Source organism: Ambystoma mexicanum, chromosome 3q (genome assembly GCF_040938575.1).
Source record: "Ambystoma mexicanum isolate Mex_15411 chromosome 3q, UKY_AmexF1_1, whole genome shotgun sequence".
Lineage (NCBI taxonomy): Eukaryota > Metazoa > Chordata > Amphibia > Caudata > Ambystomatidae > Ambystoma > Ambystoma mexicanum.
Genome location: NC_090926.1, coordinates 1,094,852,073 through 1,094,876,084, shown reverse-complemented (window position 1 = coordinate 1,094,876,084; position 24,012 = coordinate 1,094,852,073). Strand labels below are relative to the sequence as shown.

At 45.2% G+C, this 24,012-nt stretch overlaps 1 protein-coding gene across 2 annotated transcripts in view; it reads left to right on the top strand.

The window, feature by feature from the left end:
- LOC138447636 (uncharacterized) overlaps positions 1-24,012 on the top strand; it is a 153,806-nt gene that overhangs the window by 43,858 nt on the left and 85,936 nt on the right. Inside the window, exon 2 of one of the 2 annotated variants that reach the window (XM_069603843.1) lies at positions 15,996-16,996. In XM_069603843.1, coding sequence (XP_069459944.1) covers positions 16,345-16,996 — 652 coding nt within the window. In that variant the 5' untranslated portion in view covers positions 15,996-16,344. Of the gene's footprint in view, positions 1-15,995; positions 17,024-24,012 lie in introns of those variants that run through there. The other variant, XM_069603842.1, reaches the window with a different exon arrangement.

Here is a 24,012-nt window from a genome sequence, read left to right as displayed (position 1 = left end):
AAAAATATAGCCTGTAAATATCTATTCCCATCTTGCCTTGACACCCCCACCCTCATTTTCCATAAGTACTGGGAAGAGCAAGAGGCGATCAAGGATTTCCCCTATATTTAACATGGGAAGGCAAGGAAAGGCCTACTATTATCAACTACCATTGAAATGTCCAACTAATAGAGTCAGGCGGAGTAAGGCACTCTACACTAATCATTCACACCTGACTCCACTTGATTCCACAAGAAACTATAAAAGGTGTGGTTCCACACAAGTGAATGAGCGAGCTGAGAAAGCATGCTGGTCCAGAGAAGCCAAGAAGTTGAGAGCTGCAGAAAGAAGGATACGGAGGAGACCGGCACGCTGCAAGTGTTTGTGAGGGGCTGCAGCGTGGATAGGGAGCTGGAGCGAGGCAGCCGGTATCCTGCTGTACGTGTCTGTGCAATTGCTCGTTCCCTTGGGCTGTGTGGCGGGCCCAAGGGCGTCTGAGGGGCAGGTGGTGAGACCCTGATCTCGGTCCAAAGCATCCAGTAGAGACTGCCTGCCAGCGCTACGCCACCCAGTGAGTTTCTCACTATAGAGAGAGAAACTCGGGAGCGTGCAGGTGGCTGGACCGGGAAAAAGAGAAAAGCAAAGTTTGTAAAGCGGCACGGAGCGGAAAGCGAGAAGGAGAGTTTAAAGAAACAGAAAGTAAGAAAGAAGGAATAAATCAGAGAAAAGGCAGAGAAAGTCGGCTAGCGGCTCAGAAGGAAGGAAAAGGCACATTAGCGGCACAGATGTAAAAGTGAAATCCAGAGAAAGAAAAGGGTGCAAGCGACTCGGAAAGAAGGAAACAATTGTAGGTCTGCACGGAAGAGTGAAAGAAGTGTTCAAGAGGCACAATAGGAAAAAGGACAGTGCAAGTGTGCATGTTCGAAGGAGGGGAGCCTGCAAGAGGCACAACAGAGAGAAAGTCAGTGCAAGTGTCACTGCAAAGGAACACAGACGGATGCAGTGCAAGTGTGCACGACAAAGTGAAAGGAACATAGACGGATGAAAGTGGTGCAGGAAGTACCTGAAGATAAAAAGTACCAAGGAAAGCAAATGTAAGACATAAAAAGAGTGACAAAAGATCAGAGTGGTCGTGCTTAAGAAGAGCAAAGAGCCTCGCATTTTCGAAAACCTCTGGTGCTACCCCATGAAAGGATTGTATGTGAGAGAAGCTGTATATAAGAAAAAAGTACATCTTCATAGGCTGAACTTGTGTTTGAAACAAGAGGGGCCCAAGCCTGGGGAAGGGAACCCTGAGAGGCCTACCAAAGCTGAATACTTATTTTGTAAACAGAGAGGCATAAGCTTAGAAAAGGGTAACCTGAGAAGCCTAAAAGGAATTGTGATATATTTTGTTTTGTTTGAAAATGAAAGGGACCTAAGCTTGGGGAAGGGAACCGTGAGAGGCCTGCTAAAGAAAGTAATGTGCATCCTGATAAAACTGACTTAGTGTTGAAAAAATGAAGGGGCCTGAGCTTGGGGAAGGGAATGCTGAGAGGCCCAACCAAGTTGGAGACTTATTGTTTTTTCAAGTGTTTTTAAGGATTGAAGCTTGGGGAAGGGAATCCTGAGAACCTTCAAAAGGAACTGTTATATTTCTTTTTTGGTATTTGGAACTTGAACAAGTCGAAGCTTGGGGAAGGGAACCCCAAGGAACCCAAAGACACTGAAGGTATTTGAAACCACTGCAAGGGCTCTGTGTAGAAGGTCTTACGAACAGCCCTTTTTGATTTTTCCCATTTTTGTGACATTGACCAAACTACATCTGTTGAGAAGACCACCTGAAACCAACTTTGGTTTCCCATGTTCTGTTGAATAGGGATGTAACGGTATTACGGTATACCGTTAAAGATACCGTGAACCACTTAATTGAACAATAATAACCGTCACATTGTTTATACCGTTCATACCGTTAAGTGCGCTTTTCAATCTGATTTGGAATGGCTGCAGTAAGCAAGTGCTGTGCAGTCTTGGTCTTGCACTGTTGGATGTGCCGTCTGCCAAGTAATTTCAGATGGAGCAGTTTTTAATGCCATTCCGTAAACCACACATGCCTGACACAAAATCAATATGTTAGCAATAGGAAGAATATATACAGTGCCAAGAAGGAAAAGGGTTTACTTTGGGTTGGCGGTTTGGGGTTTATATATTTATAATGGATAATGTTTTCTAAACATATGACAATGGGGGATTTCCCTGGTTCCATCATTGAATTTACATATAATAAGTCACAGTGCGAAATCTACTCATCTCTGTGGGTATTCCCTGCTGCCATACCAAAGTGTAACATGTCCGTGATTAGTGAACACCTTTTGGCCCTCAAGTAAACTAAAGGCTGTAACGTAAAGAGAGTGCGTGTGTGCGTATGCGCACAAGCGTATACTACCATCAGACTCCATTGATCTGTGGCATGCAGGTTATCAAGATGGCAACATGTTCATCTTCACCAGTAGCCAGTGGGGGGGGCTAAAAGCTGAAATGACCACTTAAGAAAAGCTATTCAGTTTGCTTTGCCAGGCGCAGCAGGGCTCCCCCCCCTGCCCCTCCTCCTCTCCACACGTGTGTTTGTGTTTGGTGGAAGCAAGGGGTGGCATTTCAGTGGAAAGTATGTTGAAAAGCCCAATTCTGGCCCTGGGGACCTGGTTTTGTTTGTGATGATAAATCTGACAATTTATGACCTTTTAGAAAATATTTGTTAAGATTAGTTAACTCCACCTGCTATACCGCGATAACCATGATATACCGTCATTTGGCAAGAAGGTTATTGTACCGTCATAAAACTAATACCGTGACACCCCTACTGTTGAACCACTATATTCCTTTTTAAAGACTTCCTATCACATTTTCGTACAGATTGAGGGCAACCATAGGTTTAGACACAGACAGATTTTTATTTTGAACTATGACAGCGACGGCCATTAGAAACATAATTTGAGGGAACCATCCCTTTAGAGTTCAGGCCAGTCAGGCATTACACAAACCCAGGAACCTTTTGAAAATAAAGGTTTTAAAACAAACAGCTTTGAGTCTGTGTCTCGCTTGATACCATGCCTGTCTCATATAAGAAACAGTATTATTTATGCTCCCTCTTTCTCCCCACCCTCATCGCGTTTTCCAACCTCGGAATTGTATTCTCTCTCCTCAGCCTGACTCGTCTTCTTCTCACCGTTCCTCTACAGACTTTGCTCTTTACTTTAATCAAAAGGTGTCTAAACTCCATTCACCCATTGCTATATTTGTTAATTCTACTGACTGTCCCACCAGTCTGCCCTTGCCCATAACTTTGCTCCTTTCTCTGATGCTGAAATAGCTAGCGCATCCTACTTCATCTCCTCTTAATCCTGTCCCCTCTTGACTGATTCCCAGAGTTTCTCTAAACACATAATCGCAATCCTTACTTCACTCTTGAACAGGTCTATTCAATCATGACTGTCAATTTCAATCATGCTGTTATTTTACCAATCCTGAATAAACCTACTCTTGATGGATCAACTTATGCTAGCTATCACCCATTATCACTTTTGCTACACTTAGCTAAAATCTTGAAAAGGGTTGTGAACACTTGTGTCTCTACCTATCTTCACATCACTCTCTTCTTTCTCCACTGCAGTTTAGTTTTCGTCCGCTATATTCCACCAAAATAGTTCTTCTTTCTGTTACAGATTCTATACTCTGTTCGTCATTCTAAAACCAGACCTCTGCAACCTTTGGGTCTTGAGGATGTTTTGTACTACAACTACAGGCATCATGATAGTTGTAGCCCAGAACCTCTGGAGAGCTACAGGTTGTAGACCTCTGTGCTAAAAACTCTTCCATTTTTATTGTTCTTGACTTTTCAGCTGCTTTCAATACTGTTGGACATTCTTTACTTCTAGCCGATATCTCATCTTTGGGATTCTCTGAATTTGCTCATTGATGGTTTCGGTCCTATTTCACTGGTCGCTCTATTTCTGTTTTCTTTCATGACCATTCCTTTATTGCACGGTTTCCGAAAGCTCTCATTTTGGTCCTCTTATTTTTTTCCCTCTATACCTCCCCTCTTGGTTCTATTGTTAAGTTGTTTGGCCTCCCTTGCCACTTCTATGCCGGTGACTCTCAAATCTTTGTTTCTTTCCCTCTGGTTTATCTGATTCTCTTCTGTGATGAACCCGATGAAGGCGTCACTGACTTCCCGGCGGTGACCTCCTTCCATGTGTCCAAGGGACGGCAGCCCCTACCTGATCCTGACCCTGGGGGCAGATATATGAGGGAGGATCACATGGGAGGAGAAAACCTCTGAGTAGATGTCATGGCTTCATCGAGTGAGATATGGTATCCCCATTTCCTCTTTAAATAAAACTCCCCCTACCCAATTCCAGCTTGGCCTATTATTATGCATCCATCCCTTCTCCCACGAAGAATAGAGAAATTCCCCCACTTCTCCCTACCATTCATCATGTCAGACTGTTAAGAATATTTATTCAAGTATTCCAAATCTATTTTCAAAATTGGACTTACTTTCCTGGAAGGACCGAGATACTGGGACGAAGAAGAGAGATCTAACAGTGCAGAGCACAGGAAGCAACAACTCCAGCAAGCGCTGTAGTGGTTATGCTTTTACAACAGCAGCCAAGAACTTTAAGAGGCACGTGAAGCAAAAAATAGTTGTCGACTGCTGCTGGCGGGAGAGAGCGAAGACTGTCCTTGAGGCTGAAACTGAAAAGCAAGTACTGGAGTGGCAGAGCCAGGAGGAGTGCCAACAAAAAGAGCAGACACAGTTGCAAAGTGAAGGCAAGTCACACGAACGCCAGGAGCCAGCGAGGGACTCCTGGGGATTCCCAGGTGATCGCAAGCAGCCCTTTGCCTATTGGCGCTCGGAGCAGAGCCAACGTTGAGAATAGAAGCCGCAAGAGCGGGAAGCCACAGAAGGAAGCAGTCGGGAGAGAAAAGCTAACAGAGAGGTTTCACCAGTTGACCACAGAATGCACAACCACGTCAACGAATACCAATGAGTCTTCCCAGAGGCAGTGGGGACCCTGGGGCGTATCAGCAGCCATACCGAATGAAAGCGAATGCAGCACAAGGAACCAAAAAGGAAAGGGCGAATTAACTAAATATAAGAAGGGACTTTAAATTGCAAACAACCATACAAATATATTTTGTTCAAATGCGAAAGGAACTTGAAACAGATAATACATCCGAAGGACACAGAGAAAGACTAAGTGTATATGCAACTTTGGGAAAAGGTTAGATAACCTGTATAACTACAAGTGTGAAAATACAACATGTCCTGGCAGTAAAGTATACCAGGCAGTCACAAGTGTGTGAAAATCAGAAGCCCTGGCAAGAAAGTGTACCATACCAGGCAATCGCAAGAGGGTGAAAACAAGAAGAGATATATTCAAGAAGAGGCATATTGTATAATATGACACGTTTATGCATTTACATTGTTGTGGGTCATAAGTAGCAGGCTGCGCTTGATTGATTTAAATGTTACAGGTCTCTCCCAAAGATGTGCTCGGGCAGCCCCAGCCTGAAGTCTGGATAAAAAGGAGTGGACTTGGAACCATTTGACATTGTCGATCCCAAGATCCAAGCATCGAATGCCAAAGGACTAAAAGAGATCTTTCAGAGGACTGCTGCCACAACCAGCATTTGCCAAGCCAACAACTGTGTTTTGGACCTCTGACTTCAACTCATCTGGACTGGTGGGACCAACTAGTGTGAAGACATGCCCTGCATCAATGGCTGTTCCAAGATGTACGTTGTCGCTAGATCTACATTTGGTGTGCATTTCAACGCAAGCAGACCAAAGCTTTGCATGAGTCCCATCCAACCTTGTCGCTAAATACTTTGGTGGCATCCTCATAGCTCTCTTTAACCTGATGATTCCTTCTCTCACCCAGAAGAAGGGGACTGCTGGAACCTGAAGTCTGGCGATGCTGCTCCTGAGTTCTGCCGACGCTGCCCTGGGTCACAACAACATACACTGCCATCTGCTGCCTCTGAGGGTCCCTCCTGTTCTTCGGGAATTGGCCTTGAGCTGCCTTCACCTTGTCTTGAGGTCTTGCCTGAGCATAACCGAAAACTACTCCGAGTCCTGCATCCTCTGAGCTTCCTATAGCCAAACCTACGGGGTGGCCATGTTATTTGGACTGATTCCCTGTCTAGTGCTTCCTGTGGCGTTCAAAGTCAGTCAAAATACCTTATAGCACTTTGGTCAAGAAACCTTATATCTCTTTAATCACAGCCCTCCCTGGTGACTTGCATTGGACGTAAATGCCTTTACATATGAAGTTGGCATCTTTCTGGGTGAAGGAAGTGTATCCTGGGTCCAAAGTCCTCTCTTCGGTCATCTAGGACTTGAGGACTGCTAGTCTTCCCTCTCTATAGATGGAAGACTCTTTTGAACATTTCCCTAATGATTTTTATCAAAGGCCTGCTTGATAAGAGCATGTAGAAGGCAATGTGGCAAAACTAGGATGTGTTACACTTGTTGCTGAAGAATTATCACATACTTCAGACTTGCAAAACTGTTATTAACCATTCTCCCCTGTCACCACTTTAGCCATTTACCGTGTATATGATCTAGTAACTGTGTTGAACTTGAAAGTGGTAGGTAACCCAGTTTTGTGTTACTTAACAGTAGGGTATATATCTTTTATTGTGACTACTCATCAGTTGTGTGCTGATTTGACTGACTGTGTCTGTGTCTAATAAATAGCACATTTATGTACTCACCTGTGTCAACCTGTTCCTTAAGAGACATTGCTCCGGTTAACTACTTCACACCAAGGCCACCTCCTCCTAAGTCTAAGCCTAACTGTTCATCCACATTACCAGTGAGAGTATGGTCGCTCTAGAACGTTCTGGTTGTACTTTTAAAAACCCTCTTACAGGGATAATTACTAAAATATGGCCATTGATGTTCTTTCGCTATAGTGGGCACAGTGTGCTGAGTAGGATTTGATTCCCTTGCTGACCACAGCCCCAAACTATTTATTATTATTTATTATTATTTTAATTGTAGTTCTTATATAGCGCCGGTAGCCCGAGGGGCATCAGGGCGCTTAAACTTACACACAGCAGCTACATGACAGACATTAAATAATGAATAATGCGGCCTGAAAAAATGACCCTGAATACTGCTTTCCACCGATTCATCATCTAAAAAGGTGTTATATAGTGCCAGTTGCCCAAAGGTATCAAAGCGCACGAAAAATAGAACAAGACATATGATACAAGTAGCGGGTGGGAGGCAGAAGGGCAAGTTCTGAGCAAGTAGAAACAGTTGTCAGGACTAATCAGGATCTACGTTGAACAAGTGAGTTTAAAGACTTTTCTTGAACTCCCTGCAAGACTTAGCATATCTGAGTTGAAACTGAAGTTTGTTCCAGGATAAAGGAGCCTGAACATCAAAGGTAAAGCCGCCAAAGGTTTTGAGATTGTACCTTGGTTGGGAGAGTTTTAGTGGATCATAGGACCGCAGATTGCGACCTGCTGGGAGGGTGGCTGTTCATGAGATATTGAGGAGCTTTTTTGTGAACACATTTATAAGCAAGAGACAGTAACTTATACATGATGCAACAGGCAGCCAATGTAGACTCTGTCTCGCATCCGTAATGTGCTCCCTATGAGATAGCCTGTGGACAGCTCTAACTTCCATTCTGCGCAATCTGCAGGGCCTGAAGATTGGCCTTAGATGTCCCCACCAGCAGGCTATTGCAATAATCGAGTTGTCAGTTGACTAGCGCAGTGGCTAAAGTAGATCTACTTGTTAGTGAGATGACAGTCCGAATATGGTTCAGGAGTTCTGACACACATCCGCAGGAAGCCCGGACGGTGGCAACATGGGGTTTCATGGAGAGTTCTGCATCCAATGTCACACCCAGTGTTTTCACCTTACTTGATATTTAAATATGATTGCCGGCTATAGTGAAGCTCTCATATTCCAAAGGCAGATTTGTCCAGATGCTAGGATCAAGAGTTCAGTCTTTTCGGGATTGAGAACAAGGGAGTTTGTGATCATCCAATCCTGAATGGCATTGTAGATGCGGTTAATGGTGTCGGAGTCAGTACTATAACAGCCGGTTAGCTCAACAATGATTTGTGTCTCATCTGCATAATTCGCCAACTGAACACCAAGATCATCCAGTAAGGTAAGCAGTGACATAATGTACACATTAAACAACAACGGGGAGATACACGGCACCCGCGAACACCGCAGGTAGTAAGAGTGGGTACTGACCTGACATTCTGTACAGCGACTCTGGCACTCCTTGGGCCAAGAAAGGAAAGAATCCACTGGGAAGCCATATCCGAACAGTACGCCGGTTCGCGTAACCTAATGACCAGCATTGAGCGATCAACCAGGTCAAAGGCTGTGGATAAATCCAGCAGCAGAAGAAGAGCAGGTTTACCTTTGTCTATGATGTTAGCAATATTGGATTTAAGATCAGTCAATGCTGTTTCTGTGACATGCATGTGTTGAAACCTGATTGTTGCTTATTCAGGATACTATTGTTTTCAATAAAGTCCTGAAGTTGTATATATGCAACTTTTTTTAATTTTATTTTTAGATTTATAGAGCGCACTGCAGCCCTCGGGCATTGAGGCACTATGAAGGACATGTAAGAAGGCATGAATCAGGGTTACAAGAATGCGGCCCCACAAATATACTTGGTGCAGAATGATGGAATACATAGTGAACAGTTACATTGGGCATTACAGGGAGGCATACAGAAAGTGCATCCGCTTATGGCCTAGTCTTGATGGCTTTCCTGAAGGCAGCGTGAGAGTCAATCTGACGCAATTCTGAAGGGAGAGCGTTCCAGTGGGTGGCAGCCATGTTAGGGAAGCTCGAGCCTCCAGCGCACACTTTGTGTGTGATGGGCGCCATTATTCTGTTGGCGTAGGCCATTCTTGGTGGCCTGGAAGTGGTGTGAGGGATGATTCTGTGGGCTAGGTAGGGTGGTGCCAGCCCATGGAGGCATTTGTGTGTCAAGGCCAGTGTTTTGAACACAATCCTCTCCTTGACGGGGAGCCAGTGAACCTTCCTCTTGATTTCCGAGATGTGGTCGTGTCTTGAGGTGCCTGTGGCGGCTGTCAAAGCGTTGATTTGAGCTAATTGGAGTTTGGCCAGGTTTTTGCGGGAGGTCCCTACAAAGAGTGCATTGCAGTAGTCAATCCTGGAGCTGATAATCGCCCTGGCAATAGTGAGACAGTTTTCTTGGTAGAGGAAGGGTCTAGCTGCGTTAAGCAGTTTGGAGTGGTATGCTGATGCAGAGGCGACGGCATAAACCTGCCTGTTCATGGATAGGTCAGGTTCAATGTACACTCCCAGAGTCTTAATGACTTTGGATACTGCAATGGGGATGTTGTCGATAATAAAGGATGAGTATTGCTCGCTAGTTTACTTAGGGTGCCTGAAGATCCAATTAGTAGAAGTTCTGTCATTTCACTATTGAGACAGAGCCAGTTCTCTGCCATCCAGGATTGGATGGTAGAGTAGATGACATTGAGGATGTTAAGGTCAGACTGGTAGTCACCTGAGAGGGGGATTAATACCGGAGTATCATCCGCGTAGTTGGTGTATGAGATGCCTAGGGCGTCCAGAATTATGAAGTGGCCTAGTGAAGAGGTTGTATAGCGTGGGGGCAATACAGGATCCCTGTGGTACCCCACATTTGATATGACTCGGGCCGGCACATGAGGAATCAGAAAAACCTTCATGACGTCCTGTAGAAAGGAGGTTATCCAGGTACAAGCGCTTGGAGAGAACTTAGCGGCGGTGGATTGGTGGTGACACAGGGTCTGATGATCCACCAGATCGAAGACAGCGGAGAGGTCCAATAGGAGAAGGAGCGTGGGTTTGCCGACGTCTCTGAGATCGTCCATTTGATTTTTTAGATCAAGCAGGGCAGTTTCCGTGCCATGCCTCGGTCGGAAGCCGGATTGGCGTAGACCGAGGAGGTGGTTGTTCTCGATAAATTCTTGGACTTGCAGATAAGCTGCTTTGTCCAGAATTTTTAGTAGGAATGGCACAGTGGCAATAGGCCTGTAGTTCCCAGGGACTAGTGGGTCGAGGAATGTTTTTTTCAGGAGCGGGCGGACCCATGCTTCTTTGTGTGACGTAGGGACACGGCCTGTCTGGAAGGAGGAGTTGATAAAGGCGGTAATGACTGGGGTAAGGGCAGATGTGCAGTCTTTGGTGACCTGAGCAGGACAGGCGTCGCCTTTACAGTTGGAGGGTTTGATGGAATTGAGGAGAGCACAGATCTCAGATTCAGTCGTATCCCTGAAGTTAAACTCTGGAGTGGGTTTCTCAGGGATAGTTGGAGGCGCCGTGTCGCGAGGTTTGGGAAGAAGGTCCGAGAGTGCTTTTTGGTGGTTTAGGATTTTTGTGGGCAATGTTTCAAGTTTGTCCAGGAGGGCTGTTTGAATCTTGTTGCACCATGCTGTGTCTTTTAGTATGGTCAGTGGGGGGGGAGCAGGAGACTCGAGCTCCCTAAAGATGGAGAAGATTTCTCTCGTAACTGATTTGGCATTGGCAATTCTGGTGTTAAAAGATGCCGCCTTGGCTTGAGTGACCGAGTTTCTGTAATTTCTGGAGATGGTTTTGAAGGCTACTTTGGAGGCGTCTGTGGGGTGTTTTTTCCATGTGGCAAGTGCTGCCCTCTTTTTAGCACGGAATGCCATAAGTTCTTGGGTGAACCAGGCATTGGCATGTTTGGTTTTTTGGGTTTTCTTTTTAAGGTGAGAGGGGCGACTTTGTCAACCGCTACGGAGATGGCTCCATTAAATGCTAAGGCAAGGTGGTCAGGGTCATTGAAACAAGGTGGCAAGAGGGGTGGTACTGCGAGAAAGGGCATAATGTTCTCTTTGGTGAGTTTACGGGAGCTTCTCGAGAGAGCGGCATGCATAGGAGTAGTTCCTTTTGGAGCCCCCTTAGGGGTTATGATGCTGAATTTAATACAGTGGTGATCAGACCAGGCAATGAGAGTGATATTCGAGAACAGGATTTGGCAGTTGTGGGAGGACACCCAGTCAAGCGTGCGACCCTTCTCGTGAGTGGGCTGTGAAATGGCTTGAGAAAATCCTATGGTTGAAGGGGCTTTCTTGAGGGTGGCGGAATTCAGGTCAGCAGGATCATTGAGACGTAGGTTGAAGTCGCCATGCAGCACGATTTTAAAGGTTACCTTCAGATTGTCTGAGATTGTCTGAGAGTGCATGAGAGTGCATGAATCAAAGAGGTATGGAAATCTGTGGCATGGCCAGAGGGGCGGTAGGCTAGGTGGAGAGTGATGGAACAGTTTGGGGAGAGGTACAGTTTTAGAATTTTGGCATAGTTCACTGTTAAGCTGCCTGATGGAGATGGTGTCTCTAGCTATGACACCCCACCCCCTCCTTGACCCAATCGGTCTTGCCTATATATGGTGTAGCCGGCATGGATGGCAAGAGAGAGCGAGGGGCCAGAGGTGTCCGTTAGCCAAGTCTCACAGATGAAGAGGAGGTCCAGGTTGTCTTTGATAATGAGATCATGAACATCAAGAGAGTGTGCCGACAAGGAACGTGACTTGATGAGGGCACAGGTGATTTCTGTGGTGGAGCTAGTATATGCACTATGGGAGTTGCAGAGCAGGGTCAGCAGGCAGTGCAATGGGGCATGTCACAACAGTATGCAGGGTATCAGCATTTAAGGTAGACAGTACAATAGGGCATTTCACAACAGTATGCAGGGTATCAGCATTTGAGGCAGGCAGTGCAATAGGGCATGTCTCAGCTGAATGCACGAGATTGCGACCGTGGTATGCCGTCCAGGGTAAGGTACACATACTGGAGGAGAGGACTGTGGACATGGCCGACTCTTGGCCAGAGTGTTAGCCGGGATTGTGAAACTGCATCTTCGTGCAGTACTGCGTGGACCCAGAGCTACTGGGACCGGCATGGGAGTGCTTGGAGGGATAATGGGCCCAGAGCACTGAGCTGCACTCTGGTGGGACACCGGGAAGAGTTCCGGGACCGTTTTGGGGGGCGTGGCTTGCGGTGCCCAGATGGGGCGGAGTTGGAGCAGCGAGCAGCGAATCCAGCCCCTTGTGAAGTTACGCGGTAATGAGTGTTATCCGGGCAGGTGCGTGGGCGCTCAGATGGATATTCGGGGGTGAGTCTAGCTCGCAGGTGAGCATTCCTGAAGATGTTTGGCGAGGAGCTGCCTGACCGCACGTTAAGAAAGCGCGAGCGAAGGCCCATGTTCCTTGTGCTGAAGGGGCAATGCACGGTTGCCCTCACGGATTTAGTGCTTGCATTTCCCTTACCTGTGAGGGTAGGACTAGTGGCGGTCTGCGGTGTCGAGCAGCGGAGAGCTGCAGAGAGGGGTTGAGGCCTTGTCTCCAATGGTCCAATATTTTGAAAAGAAAAGGCACATTGGTAATTGGACAGTAATGTTTAAGTATATTGGGATCCAGGCTGCTTTTCTTAAGAAGGGGGTGATCCATGACTCCTTCAAGACCTTGGAAAAAGCAGATTCGACAAAGGACAGGTTAACCGATGTAGTGACCCATGAGCACTATATTGCAGATTTCACCCTCTGTACAAGGCACATGGGAATTAGTGGTTGTCGACGAGACAATAGGCTTAACAGAGCATAAAGACTTGGTGCTCATTTCCCTGGGGTTCAGTTGTGGATCTGAAATGGATTGCTGATGTGCTAGTATTTTTAAGTTCATTGATAGCTCAGTGGCAACGTGCTTGTCTTGGAAGCAAGACGACATGGAGCAACACGGGTTCGATCCCCGGGTCCGCACCTAGAAACCTCTGGGTATTAAGCGCTTTATAAATAACCTATCATATCATAGTGAATACATTTGTACCAGGCCGCATCCTTGGGGACTGTTGTCACCTTTTGGTATTTCCACCTCAAATTCTTTGAGAATGAGAAATAACTCCCAAGAGTTTAAGTGGGCTGAGGCAATCCTGTTGTTGTAGCTTTGGGATTTAGCTGTGACAACTGCTGCCTTTACAGTTTGAACTGCATTTTTAGAAGGCTCAAATAAGGAGGGGGAGGGATTTTTCTTCCACGCTCTCTCAGCAATGCACTTGGCTCGGTGCAAGACCTTAATAGAATCTCCAACCCACTCAATTTTGTTAACTTTATTCTTCAGATGTTTCGATTTTTTTTAGGAGCCAACACATCCATGTCATTGAAGGTATTAGTGATATGAATGGCGAGACTGTCAGCGCAAGAAAAGGTGTCAACTGGAGATAATGTAGCCAATAAGTAGGAGTCTAAAGTGGCAGGGGTGACATTTCTAAGATTTCTGGTCATAACAAAAATGTTTGGGATGCATCTTCAGAAGTGAAGGGTAGACAGACTTTATGAGAGTACGACGCACCAAGAAGTGATCGGACAACGGGCAAGGCGCGATAATTATATTGCTGGTGGCCAGTTGATGGGTAAGGACCCAATCTATTGTGTGTCCATTTCTATGAGTAGGAGCTATGAGCTTCAGGGAAAAGCCAATGGTGTATAAAGTTGTAAGCAGCGAGACTGCCATTTTGTCACCTGCATCATTCGCCCAGAGATTAAAATCTCAGTGAACAATGATAGGAGTGGTTGCCTTAGTCCGACTTATAAGTAAGTTAATAAACAGCTCCTCAAAGAGAGGAGTTGTAGAAGGTGGCCGACAGATAACCACAACGGTGAGCGACCTGTTTGCATCAAATGTAACTTTGGCAACCAGGCTTTCACAGCCGTCATGAATGGGGGTTCACGTGTGTGTCAAAACACTTCCTGGTAATAATAGCTACCCCTCCATCCCTACGATCAGGACGATCTGCTCTAAAAATGCAGTTGCCTGGAGGAATTGCAGGGATTGCGGCTGTTGGGGTTGTATCTGTCAGTCATGTTTCGGTAATAGCCATAATGTCACGTGATGTCGTGGTGAGGTAATCGTGTATTTCCATCCCATGTTTTAATAAAGTGCGTGTGTTAAGCATGGAGAACTGCATGTTAGTATCAGGTGGTTGAAAGGTAGTTTTCTCCAGGGAAATATGAGATATAGTATTATCCATTACTTGCATAATATAAGGGTGATGGAGAAGGGGTGATTCTCACCTGAAAATCTGTGAGAACCAGGCAACGGATCAATGCACCTAACAACCCGAACACAAACCGGCACTAACAGGCATGCCCCTAACGCCCCAGCGCTAACGTGCCTGAGAGCTAAACAAATGTGCACGAAAAAACTACAATATCGCTGGGACATTCAGTCCAAAGAAACTGCAATGCCACTGGGACTTGTAGTCTAAAAGCAGTATTACACAGTGCAATGAGGCAAGAATGCAGTATATCACATACGGGCGAGCATATACACAAATAAAGTCAATAAAAGCGAGTTCCAAATACTTAAAAATTAAATTCTAAAATCCTAAGATCCTAGAATAATCGATCGACACGACTTGTAAGAAGAATAAAACTGCAGTAAATAAAGATAGTGTGCAGTGTAGGTTAGTAAAATGAGCAAGAAGTAAATGAGGAAGCAGGAGGAGTACCTTAATATACTGGCACTAACCGGCTTGCTACTAAAGCACCAGCGCCAACGTGCCTGAAGACTGAAAAGGAAAACTACAATGCCGCTGGGACTTGTAGTCCAAAAGCAGTATTTATACTGGTTGCTTCAAACTGGACACTTTGAATAGCGAGCAGTGATACAACCTGAAAATCATACGACAGTAGTTTCTGGCTTAGGGTGAGGCCTAGACATTCTTATATTCATAGCCACACAAGTAATGTATTTCAAAGCGCAGCAGAATAGATCTTGCAGTTAAATCGAGGGCAAGGTGAACCATACACAGTTGAAATGATGCTGTTTGTGAGTGCCGGGCAAGGTAGACTTCAGGGAAGATGTTTTTATGTAGAGCCTTATACCAGATTGATCTGCTTCTAGGTGTTGAATGTGTATGGAGTTATTTAAATGAACTAAAAAGGACACATTTAACATTTATTAAGAGCTTTCAGTAGATTGCATAAAGATATTCAATTATGATCTTTAAAGTCTTTTTTGGGGCCAATGTTACATGCATTTAGATGCAACACACGTGGAAGAAGTTACTTACTTTCTAGAAATCGCCTTAAATTCGGCGAGTAAGCATTCCATGCTGACTGGTCAAAACCTCCAGAACTGCCAATTTTATTTATTTCTTAAAACGAGTGGGGAAGAGTTGGTCAAAGTTTGGGCTTTGTCTCACTAGTACAACACAACTACTATTTCCAACCTGTCAGAAAATCTCCTACTTTTAATTTTTAACCTGTTAAGCAAATCCATTACTTATCTCAAATCACGTTTAAAATAAATAATTATTAAAATCTTGAAGTGCAACTCCAACCGTCATGCAGGAAAAGTGTTGCACCCAGGAAGTTCAACTGTCTTGTTTTCAATTGGTAGGAAGGCAGGCATGCATTTGGGTGTGATATGGGGTATGGTTGGGAGTACCCTCGGGGTTTACAAAACATCCTCGAATGATCAAAGAAAGTGAGGGTTTGAAGTGATAGACATATCATTTAGCCTCATTACGAAACCGGCGGTAACCGGCGGGTTGCCGCTAGACTCGTAACACTGTTTCTGCTGCTTGAGATCCCGGTGCCACCGGGACATTACAAGTCCCGGCGACCCGAGATTTCAGGCAGCAGAATGTGTAAGTCCACATTCCCATGGAATCGTATAGGACTCTGTGTGAATGAGGACAGGGAAGCTAACGGTGCCGGTGCTTCTGAGAAAGCTCTGTGGGCGGATGCGGGTGCTTCGGCATCCGCCCGCAGAATTGTAGTGTGGCAGTCCGGAAAGGGTGCCGGTACGGTGCGACCGGCACCCTTCTACCCGGACCGCCACACTTGTAATGAGTTCCACGAAATCTGCTTGCGAAATATATATAAAAAACTTAAAACAATGAAAAAAATCTTCATCTTCAGCTTATAACCAATTATTTGTTTTATATTTCAGGTGCCAGTTACTGTATGATCCTGTGATAAGGAACGAAGACCCCTATAGCATTAACTGGAGCGTTATTTGTGGATCACAAGGAGAAATGGTCGGTCTCCTTTGACACTAGTAGCTTGAGGAGCTAATTTTGCATTGGAGAATTATGATGGGAGATGCCTAGACCCAGTGATGGGAGGTGACAAGCCTTTGGTGTGACTAGAACTGGGCTCTACTCTAAACTGGAAGAGTTACTATTCCTGCAGGCGCTACTCACCGAAGCCCTAACCTAGTGTGATGGTTGTAGGCACAGCTCTCTGCACAGTGTTTTAGACATTCCTATATCAACGGAAGCCTGAAAACTCATATTAGGATGGCCTGGCCATTGGGACATGTTGCGATCCAAAAAAACCTGCATGAATCACAACGTCTCCACCCTGACAGATTTCCAAATCCAATCCCTTTCAAAGAGCTTGTAAAGATGAAACCAGGGGAGGATCCAGATGATTTCTTGAGGACGTTTGAGTGTGTAGCGGCTGACAATCTGTGGCCTAAGAAAGAGTGGACAATGCATCTGGCTCCTTTACTTTCTGCGGATGGGCAAGCCATTTACCAAGCTTTGCCAGATTATACTGCCAATGATTATGACCAATTGAAAGATGCCCTCATTAAACATATGAATGTGAGTGAGGAAAGCTGTCGAAAGAAGTTCCGCAGTCTCCCTTTTTTGTCAGAAGCTGGACCGCAGGTGGTGGCGCAACACCTGCGAGAGTTGGGCAGGCAGTGGCTAAAACCAGAGATCCGAAGCTCTGATGAAATTGTGGAACTCATCATAGTTGAGCAGTTTATCCACATCCTGCCAGCAGATGCCAATGAATGGTTAAGCCATCACCAAGTTCAGTCCCTCGATCGTGCAGTTAAGCTGATTGAGTGCATTTTGTCTGGGAAAGATTGCAAACCCTCAGCTCGAGATGACATTTCTGATTTGCAGACAGTGACCACGGAAGAGGAACAGATGACTGAAGGTATGCAAGCTGATGTGCAAAGAGAAGGTACAAATTGGCATTTTAAAGGAATAACAATCCAAAACGCATAATGTAGGTTGCTGATAAAATAGTGAGCAGGCATTACTTCTTAAGTAACAGGAATTTGTCATTGTTCCTTTCCTGCGTCTCCCTTAATGAAATTGTATTTATAGAAAAATGTAATAGGCAGCCTGAGACTTCTAGCCCTTGCAATTTCAAAAATTCAAGTTATTGTGATAAAACACTTGGCCTGTTCTATTCTTACACTGTTCAATAATTGTCTGCTCTAGAGTAGGCCACGGGCTGCATTTCTAACCCCTTTTACCTTTCCTCAATCTCTGGTTTGTTCTTGCTCGAGCCATTGATATTTGTCTTCTTCTATTACCATTATCCCATTTCCTGAAACTAAAGTGCTGGCAATGGCATATGATACTGATGCATTCCTGGGCATGCATGTTTGTATTTGTATTACCTTTATTTGTATAGCGTGCCTAGCCCGATGGCATCTGGGCACATATCTTATGTTACAGTGACATAACAGTCATAATTTAAAGAGCAAGGCAGAGAGGCTTCTGTTTGATCAACAGGCGGAAGCTGGGAATACTTGGGCTCATGCAATACTGGTGAAGATGGGGGTGGAAATGTGTATAGGTTGGTGGGTAGTTGATGTAAGGGTAACTGAATCTGATTATAATGACCTAGGACGTGATGAGGCTAGGCTGGTGAGTGGGACCCCTGGATTTCGGGTTAGTTTCTGGGCTTCTGGTAAGGCGCAGCAAGACCGGGTGTGGCTCGGAGCCAGGAGTCTATTTCTAATAGTAATGCCATGCTGCTGTGTCATTGACGGGGTTAGGCTATTCAGCCACTTTGATGAAAGGTATAATAGTGTTACAGCTTCGAGTGGCCGCCTGCCAGGTCACTGGGGTAGATTTAGGGGACAGGTGGGATGCAGGCAATTGGCACTCACCAGGAAGAATTAAGTATCAAATAGGAAATAGGGTTTCAATACTAACCCAGGGTGCAATGTTAATGCAGCAAGACTGGTGGTGAATAAAAGGACGTCCAAGATTTGTTAGTTGAACCGGGGTAGGAGGATGCCTGCCAGACCATCGATTGATTGATTGAGTATTTATAATGCGCCTATACACAATGTGTTTTGAGGTGCAACAAGACAAGAGGGTGGGGGAAGGGAGGAAAACAAAACAAAAAACCATCCTACTAGGCCTTGTGATATTTGTAACGTGTAAGTGCAATAAGAGAAGTGCAGAGCAGGAGGGAGGGGGCAGTGCCGGTCAGGGAGGAAGGCCAGTGGGAAAAACGAGTGTCAGGTGAGACCGGATGGACAGAGACCAAGTGCAGGGGTATACTGGAATGGGGGGCCTGGTGCTCTGAAGGAACCAGGCAGCCAGTCAAGAAGCAGACGGGGACATAAGCAGGAGAGGGGGAAGGAAGAAGAGAAAAGGAAGGTCTTGAGAAGCTTCCAGAACTTAACGGGATCCGGCTCAAGTCTGAGGGGAGCAAAGAGGCCATTCCAGAGGGAGGCAACTGCGGAGAAGAGAGATTTACCCCCACTCTCTGCTTGAAAACGCATCTGATCTGCAGAGATTTAGAGCTAGACAACCGAAGGGCTCTAGCAGGGCCTTATTTAGGAAGAAAGAGTTAGATGTAGATGGGTCCCAGGCCACAGAAAGCCTTGTGGATGATGTAGAGGGTCTTGAACTTGATCCTCGCAGGAACTGGGAGCCAGTGGAGGGATGCAGTCCCTGGAGAGATGCAGTTCCTGGGCTTGAGGGCAAGGATAAATCCAGTCCTATTCTGGATTAGTTGAAGGGGGCGAAGGGAGGATTTAGGCAAATTGAGGAAGTGTTGCAGTAGTCGAGCCTGGAGAGGACCAGAGCTCTGGAGACATTGATGAGAAAGTGAGGAAGGTCTCACCTTCCATTGGGATATGTGTTGAACCTGGAGAATGGATTTACAGAAACCTCTGTTTCTGGTTTGACAGCAGATAAGACTGATAGTGGGTTATTGAGGGGGGGCACACACTGACGATTGTTCGTGAAGCAATTGTTACTGACGGTCAGGATCTGGCATGTGTGGAGCCATGCCACAGCCTAAAGAGCGCAGTATCTTAGTCTGCTAGCATACGCTTGGGCTAGATTGCTGATGTGAGGTGAGGTTGTGGTCTCAGAGAGTGGATGAAACAGTGGGAAACATGGGTTGGCTTTGTCTCTCCGTCTCCTGGATGGTCTAGAGGATGACAAAGACTTGTAGCCGTCATTGCTCAACAGGCAGTAGTCGCGGTTAAGTACTTCCAACTCATCATCAGCAGCTCCTTGTATGTGGGAGATCTTTGGACCACTATGTGATGAATACGATGGATCCATCACTGTTTGCCCGGCGGTGACCCCCTCCCATGTACCCAGGCGATGGCAGCTGCTACCTGATCCTGATTCTGGGGGTGGTTACATGAGGGATTATCATATGGGGGGCAGCAATCTCCAGGGGAAGTGGTGGTGAGACATGGTATCCCTCTTTCCCCAAACAGGATGAATCTCTTATACACAGCATCTTAATGACCTATTTTGGTTCCTTCCCTGCTTCCCCAAAGGATAGTTTTGCATTTTTCTCAAACAAATCTCCCAAACAGTTCTCAAACATTGACTTGCTCTCAGAACGCGTTGAAACCATTCCTACAATGTTTTCGTGCAAGTTGGTAAAAAGAAACGACCATTCCCAGAAACCCCTTAACACTGCGACAAAGAAGAGGAATGGAGGAATGCAGAACAGAGGAAGCCCCGAGCACAGGCACCGCTCTAATTATTGTGAGCATACATCTGTGCCCAGGACATTTAAAAGAAGATCACAAGAAGAAATGGAAGACTGCTGGTGGAAGCGGGCTGCAGCTCTTCAAGAGGCCGTAGAACCGAAAGAAGCACGTTGGAGACAACCGGCTCATGGAGTAAGCAGAACAGTAACATCCAAAGAAGCTTTCACATGGGAACACCAGAAGCGAGAACAGTGCTCCTGTGCATTCGGCGGTGGAAGAATGTAAAGAAATGCTTACCGGGAAACTGTGGAAAGAGGAGAAGCCCAACCAGCGCCACAAGAGACCTTAAAACCGAAATACAAGCAGCACGAAAGAGAGAGAATCCAGCGGCTGTCCTCAGCGAGCTACATGCAGAGTCGGAGATGCCACAAAGAGCTGGTGAGTCCACGCTGGGACAAAGGGAGCACCGGGGTGTATTGGCAAACACGCTGAATGTTAAACATTGAACATTGCATTTCTTAATACTGAATGTAAGAAGTTAAAAGCATGGTTACCTCAAAAAGAAATCTTTAACGGACAATGCACATTAACCCACATTGCTAAGGGGGTGAATGGTTAGAAATGTGAGCAAAACAATACTGAGAAAAATAAACTATGAGCTAAAAGAATTAGCCAAGGCAGCTAATGATAAACTAATCAAGGTGGAGGCGCGGATAATTACAAGAAGCCCTGGCAGGAGAGTATACCAGGCAACTACAAGTGTGAGAAAACGAGAAGCTCTGGCAGGAAAGTACACTGGGCAATCCCAAGTGTGTGAAACTAGAGTAACCGAGAAAACCCTGGCCGGAGAGTATATCAGATATCCTGACAATCTATAGGCCAAAGATAGTCATAGAATGGTCCTTGAAATTGAACAAGAGGAAAAGACAAGAGTTATTATTGTCAAGAAATTGTGAAGAGGAATCCAGGGGAAGGGTGACATCCTCTGGATTAAGGAACTATATCCATGAGAGACTTTTTGTTGGAGTTATTTATTTATTTAGTTTTGAACACTTTTTACATACACTGAAGGCCAAAAACATTACCATTTTCACCTGAACATTTATTTCATTAGAATGTGAGGGTCCAAATGCAGAACGATTTTCTGACACCAGCAGGTCCTTAGTTCCGAGTTTAGGTAGGGAAAACCCCTAAGTGCAGGGACACAAAGGCCTTTTCCCAACCTCTTTCTCTTATTTATCAATAAAAATCTTTAGCCAAAACCATACATATGTAGTTTCATTCCTGACCCTTCAGATTTGGTGTTAGTAGGGGGATTCTGCCCTGGCTGATAAAAACTGGGGAGCCCATCAGAATTCTGTGAGATGTATTAGTAATACCTTAAATGAAATTCATTATCCAACACTTAGAAGACGACTTTGTATTTGAAGTCTCTGTAGAGGAAATCATGCTTAACATTAAATGAAGGATTCATACTAAATTCGGCTTTCCCATTCGATACCAACAGCTACTTTTCGGGATTGCCCTTTATTAGACAACCTCAGGTTATTGGATTATGAATAAGACCAACGAGTAGACTTAATTTGATCATTAAAACTGAAAAAGATCTCCCTGCCAAAAATCTCCCTGGACATAACACCCAGCCTTAGAAGATTCCCCTTGCCTCCCGTGGGGAAAGAAAAACTAGGAGAACCTGTTCCATCGCAAGATATATCCCAACCCAGAGAATTAGACCAGCCTCCAAGGGAGAAGAAGAGGTATTTTTTTTTTTTACAACCCCACAACCAGAAACATAGTCCAAGATCCTGATCTCGCCTATTTGCCGGAGATATTGATTTTTGTGGGTGAAATAGATACCAGAGAAGTGCCTGATCGAATACAAGACTTTGAGATGCCCACTATAGAAGATCTAGTGACTCAACTAACCAATCACCAGATCCAAGCCGAAAATCGGTTTCAAAACGGGCTGGATCGAATTGTCGCCCCTTAACAGAGACCTGTTTTAGCCCTTGGGATGTTACAACCTTATAAGGAAGGGGAAGACCTGGGGAATTTGTTTCTTAATTTTGAGAAGTTGGCACACCGGTGTCATTAGGGAGAGGACTTGTTATCTGGCCCCTTTATTGACAGGTGAGTTACAAAACTCTTATCAGTGGTTAAATCCTTCAGGTACAGATACTTTTGATGAAATAAAACAAGGTTTGTTAAAAAAAGGGTAAGTCAAACCGATAACGTTTACAAACAGAAGTTAAGGAACATCAGACTTACCCCAGAAGAAACACCTGTAGAACTGGGAGCTTGTACAGAATACAGTAACCCTATGGCTAGGTAAAACACTTCACTGGAAGTACTAGAAGCCATACATAGAGCAGTTTGTGCATTTATTGCCCAATTATTTACAGAGGGCAGTACTGGAGTTAAATAGTTCCACTTTAATACTGGATGTCGAAACAGCCCGAAATCACGCAAAGGCCAGTAAGCATTTAAAATGTTTACATCGGAACGAAGAACCAAAAAAAGATCAAAATGGGTTTCTTCATTCCCCTTGTCCAGCAAAAGATACCTCACAGAAACCAATGGCAAAAGACCTAGGAAGGGGAGAAATAGGACTATAAAACCAGAGGAGGGAGGATCTATATCAGGTTTATGTGTGACCTATTCGATGGTCTGGGTGTGCAATTTGGGGATCATTTATATGCTTCTCAGGTGTTGCATGCAAAGCATTCCCACCTCCAATGCAGATCAAGGCAAAACAAAACACTGAAGGTAATTGGGACATACTGCCCAGACTGTGCATTCCTCGCTGCACACCGCTTACATTTGTGTCTCTGTATGTTACTCAGAAGGCCTGAGCTATGCATGTTCTGTACAGCCTCTGTGCGTGCATTGGCATTTAAAATCCTGAAGTCAATTACCAGCTGCTATGACCCATCTGGCTTAGATACTGTAAGTAATAATGCATTGCAGGGGCTTGCCTGTTGTATCAGAATCCCTTGGTCTGATTACTGATCCACAATTATTTTCAGATGTGGTATAGCCTATGCTTTGATAGGATATTGTCTCTGAGGCTTTGGGGCTGCAAACACTTATATTGTATGTGGAGGACAGTCTGTCATGTTCTACGTGATTTCCGTATAACTGTGCTCTACATAAAGCAGCCCATGAAGCTGCATAGGAGTTCACTGCATGTGCCTCAGCTTCATCTGAAAAAGCTGGTTTCAATATTTCCTCTCCCCTCGGGCTTTCCCGAACATATAACTTGAGTCAATCATGTTCAGCTAACAGCCTGTCTTATGTTATATGCATATTAGATCAACATAGTGCCTCTATTTCCTTTTGGATATTCTCCTTCAAGTTGAATTGTACAAATTATTATCCTCAATCTTTACTTTTTGAGTAGTGGAGAAGTTATGTAAAAGCTTCTTCTGTCTTTCTTTAGCTATGGAGACTTGTGTGACAGAATCCAATTGTGCCACTAGCCAATCCCTTGGATCTTTAGTCACTGGTTTAGATCTTCTGCCATTGTCCGCTGTTAAAGCTGCAGTTTGCTTTCTTTCTCTTTTCTTCTCCTCCCTTCTGGTGGGCTTCTGCTCTACTTTGGACGCTGAGCCCTGTTTCTTCTCTTTTTATGAAGGAGAAGAAGGATAGTCTTCATCCATCTATCTTTGTGATTGCCTAAACTGTGCCCGATCTCTTAACTGATAGGCACTCCTTTCACCACTTCTGCCCTTGTAGGGTCCCCTTCACCAACCAGCTTCTTGCCTGAGGTTTGTGCTGTCTCTTTTCTACAGATATTGCCATGCTACGAAAGGTCTTCTTTGGCAGGGGGCATACTGGAAGCCTGTGCCTATCCCTTTCTGCCTTTATCAGCTGACAGGGCATTTCAGCCTGGTTCTTGTCCGATACCAGTGGTACTAGTAGGTGGTGCTCTTTAGAGTGCGTATTGTCACCGCCTGTGGGACCTGTAGGTAGCTGTCACAATTGGATCCATCTGGAGTTTTCTTTCTTGGTCACTGGGCAATACTGCTAAGCATCTGTAGACCTCTAGTCTCACTGACTCACATTTTATGAGGGGCATGAGTACACTCTTTCTCATGCAATAATTGCCCCTAGCTATTGCCAGTCCTAAACACATTTCTGTTTCTGCTCCCTGGGAGTTCAATGTCTCTCCCAGAATGGAGGTTAGTGCTATAATTGAATGAAGGTATAACCAACTGGACACTGATGGGCTTCTGCTCTACCTTGGGCG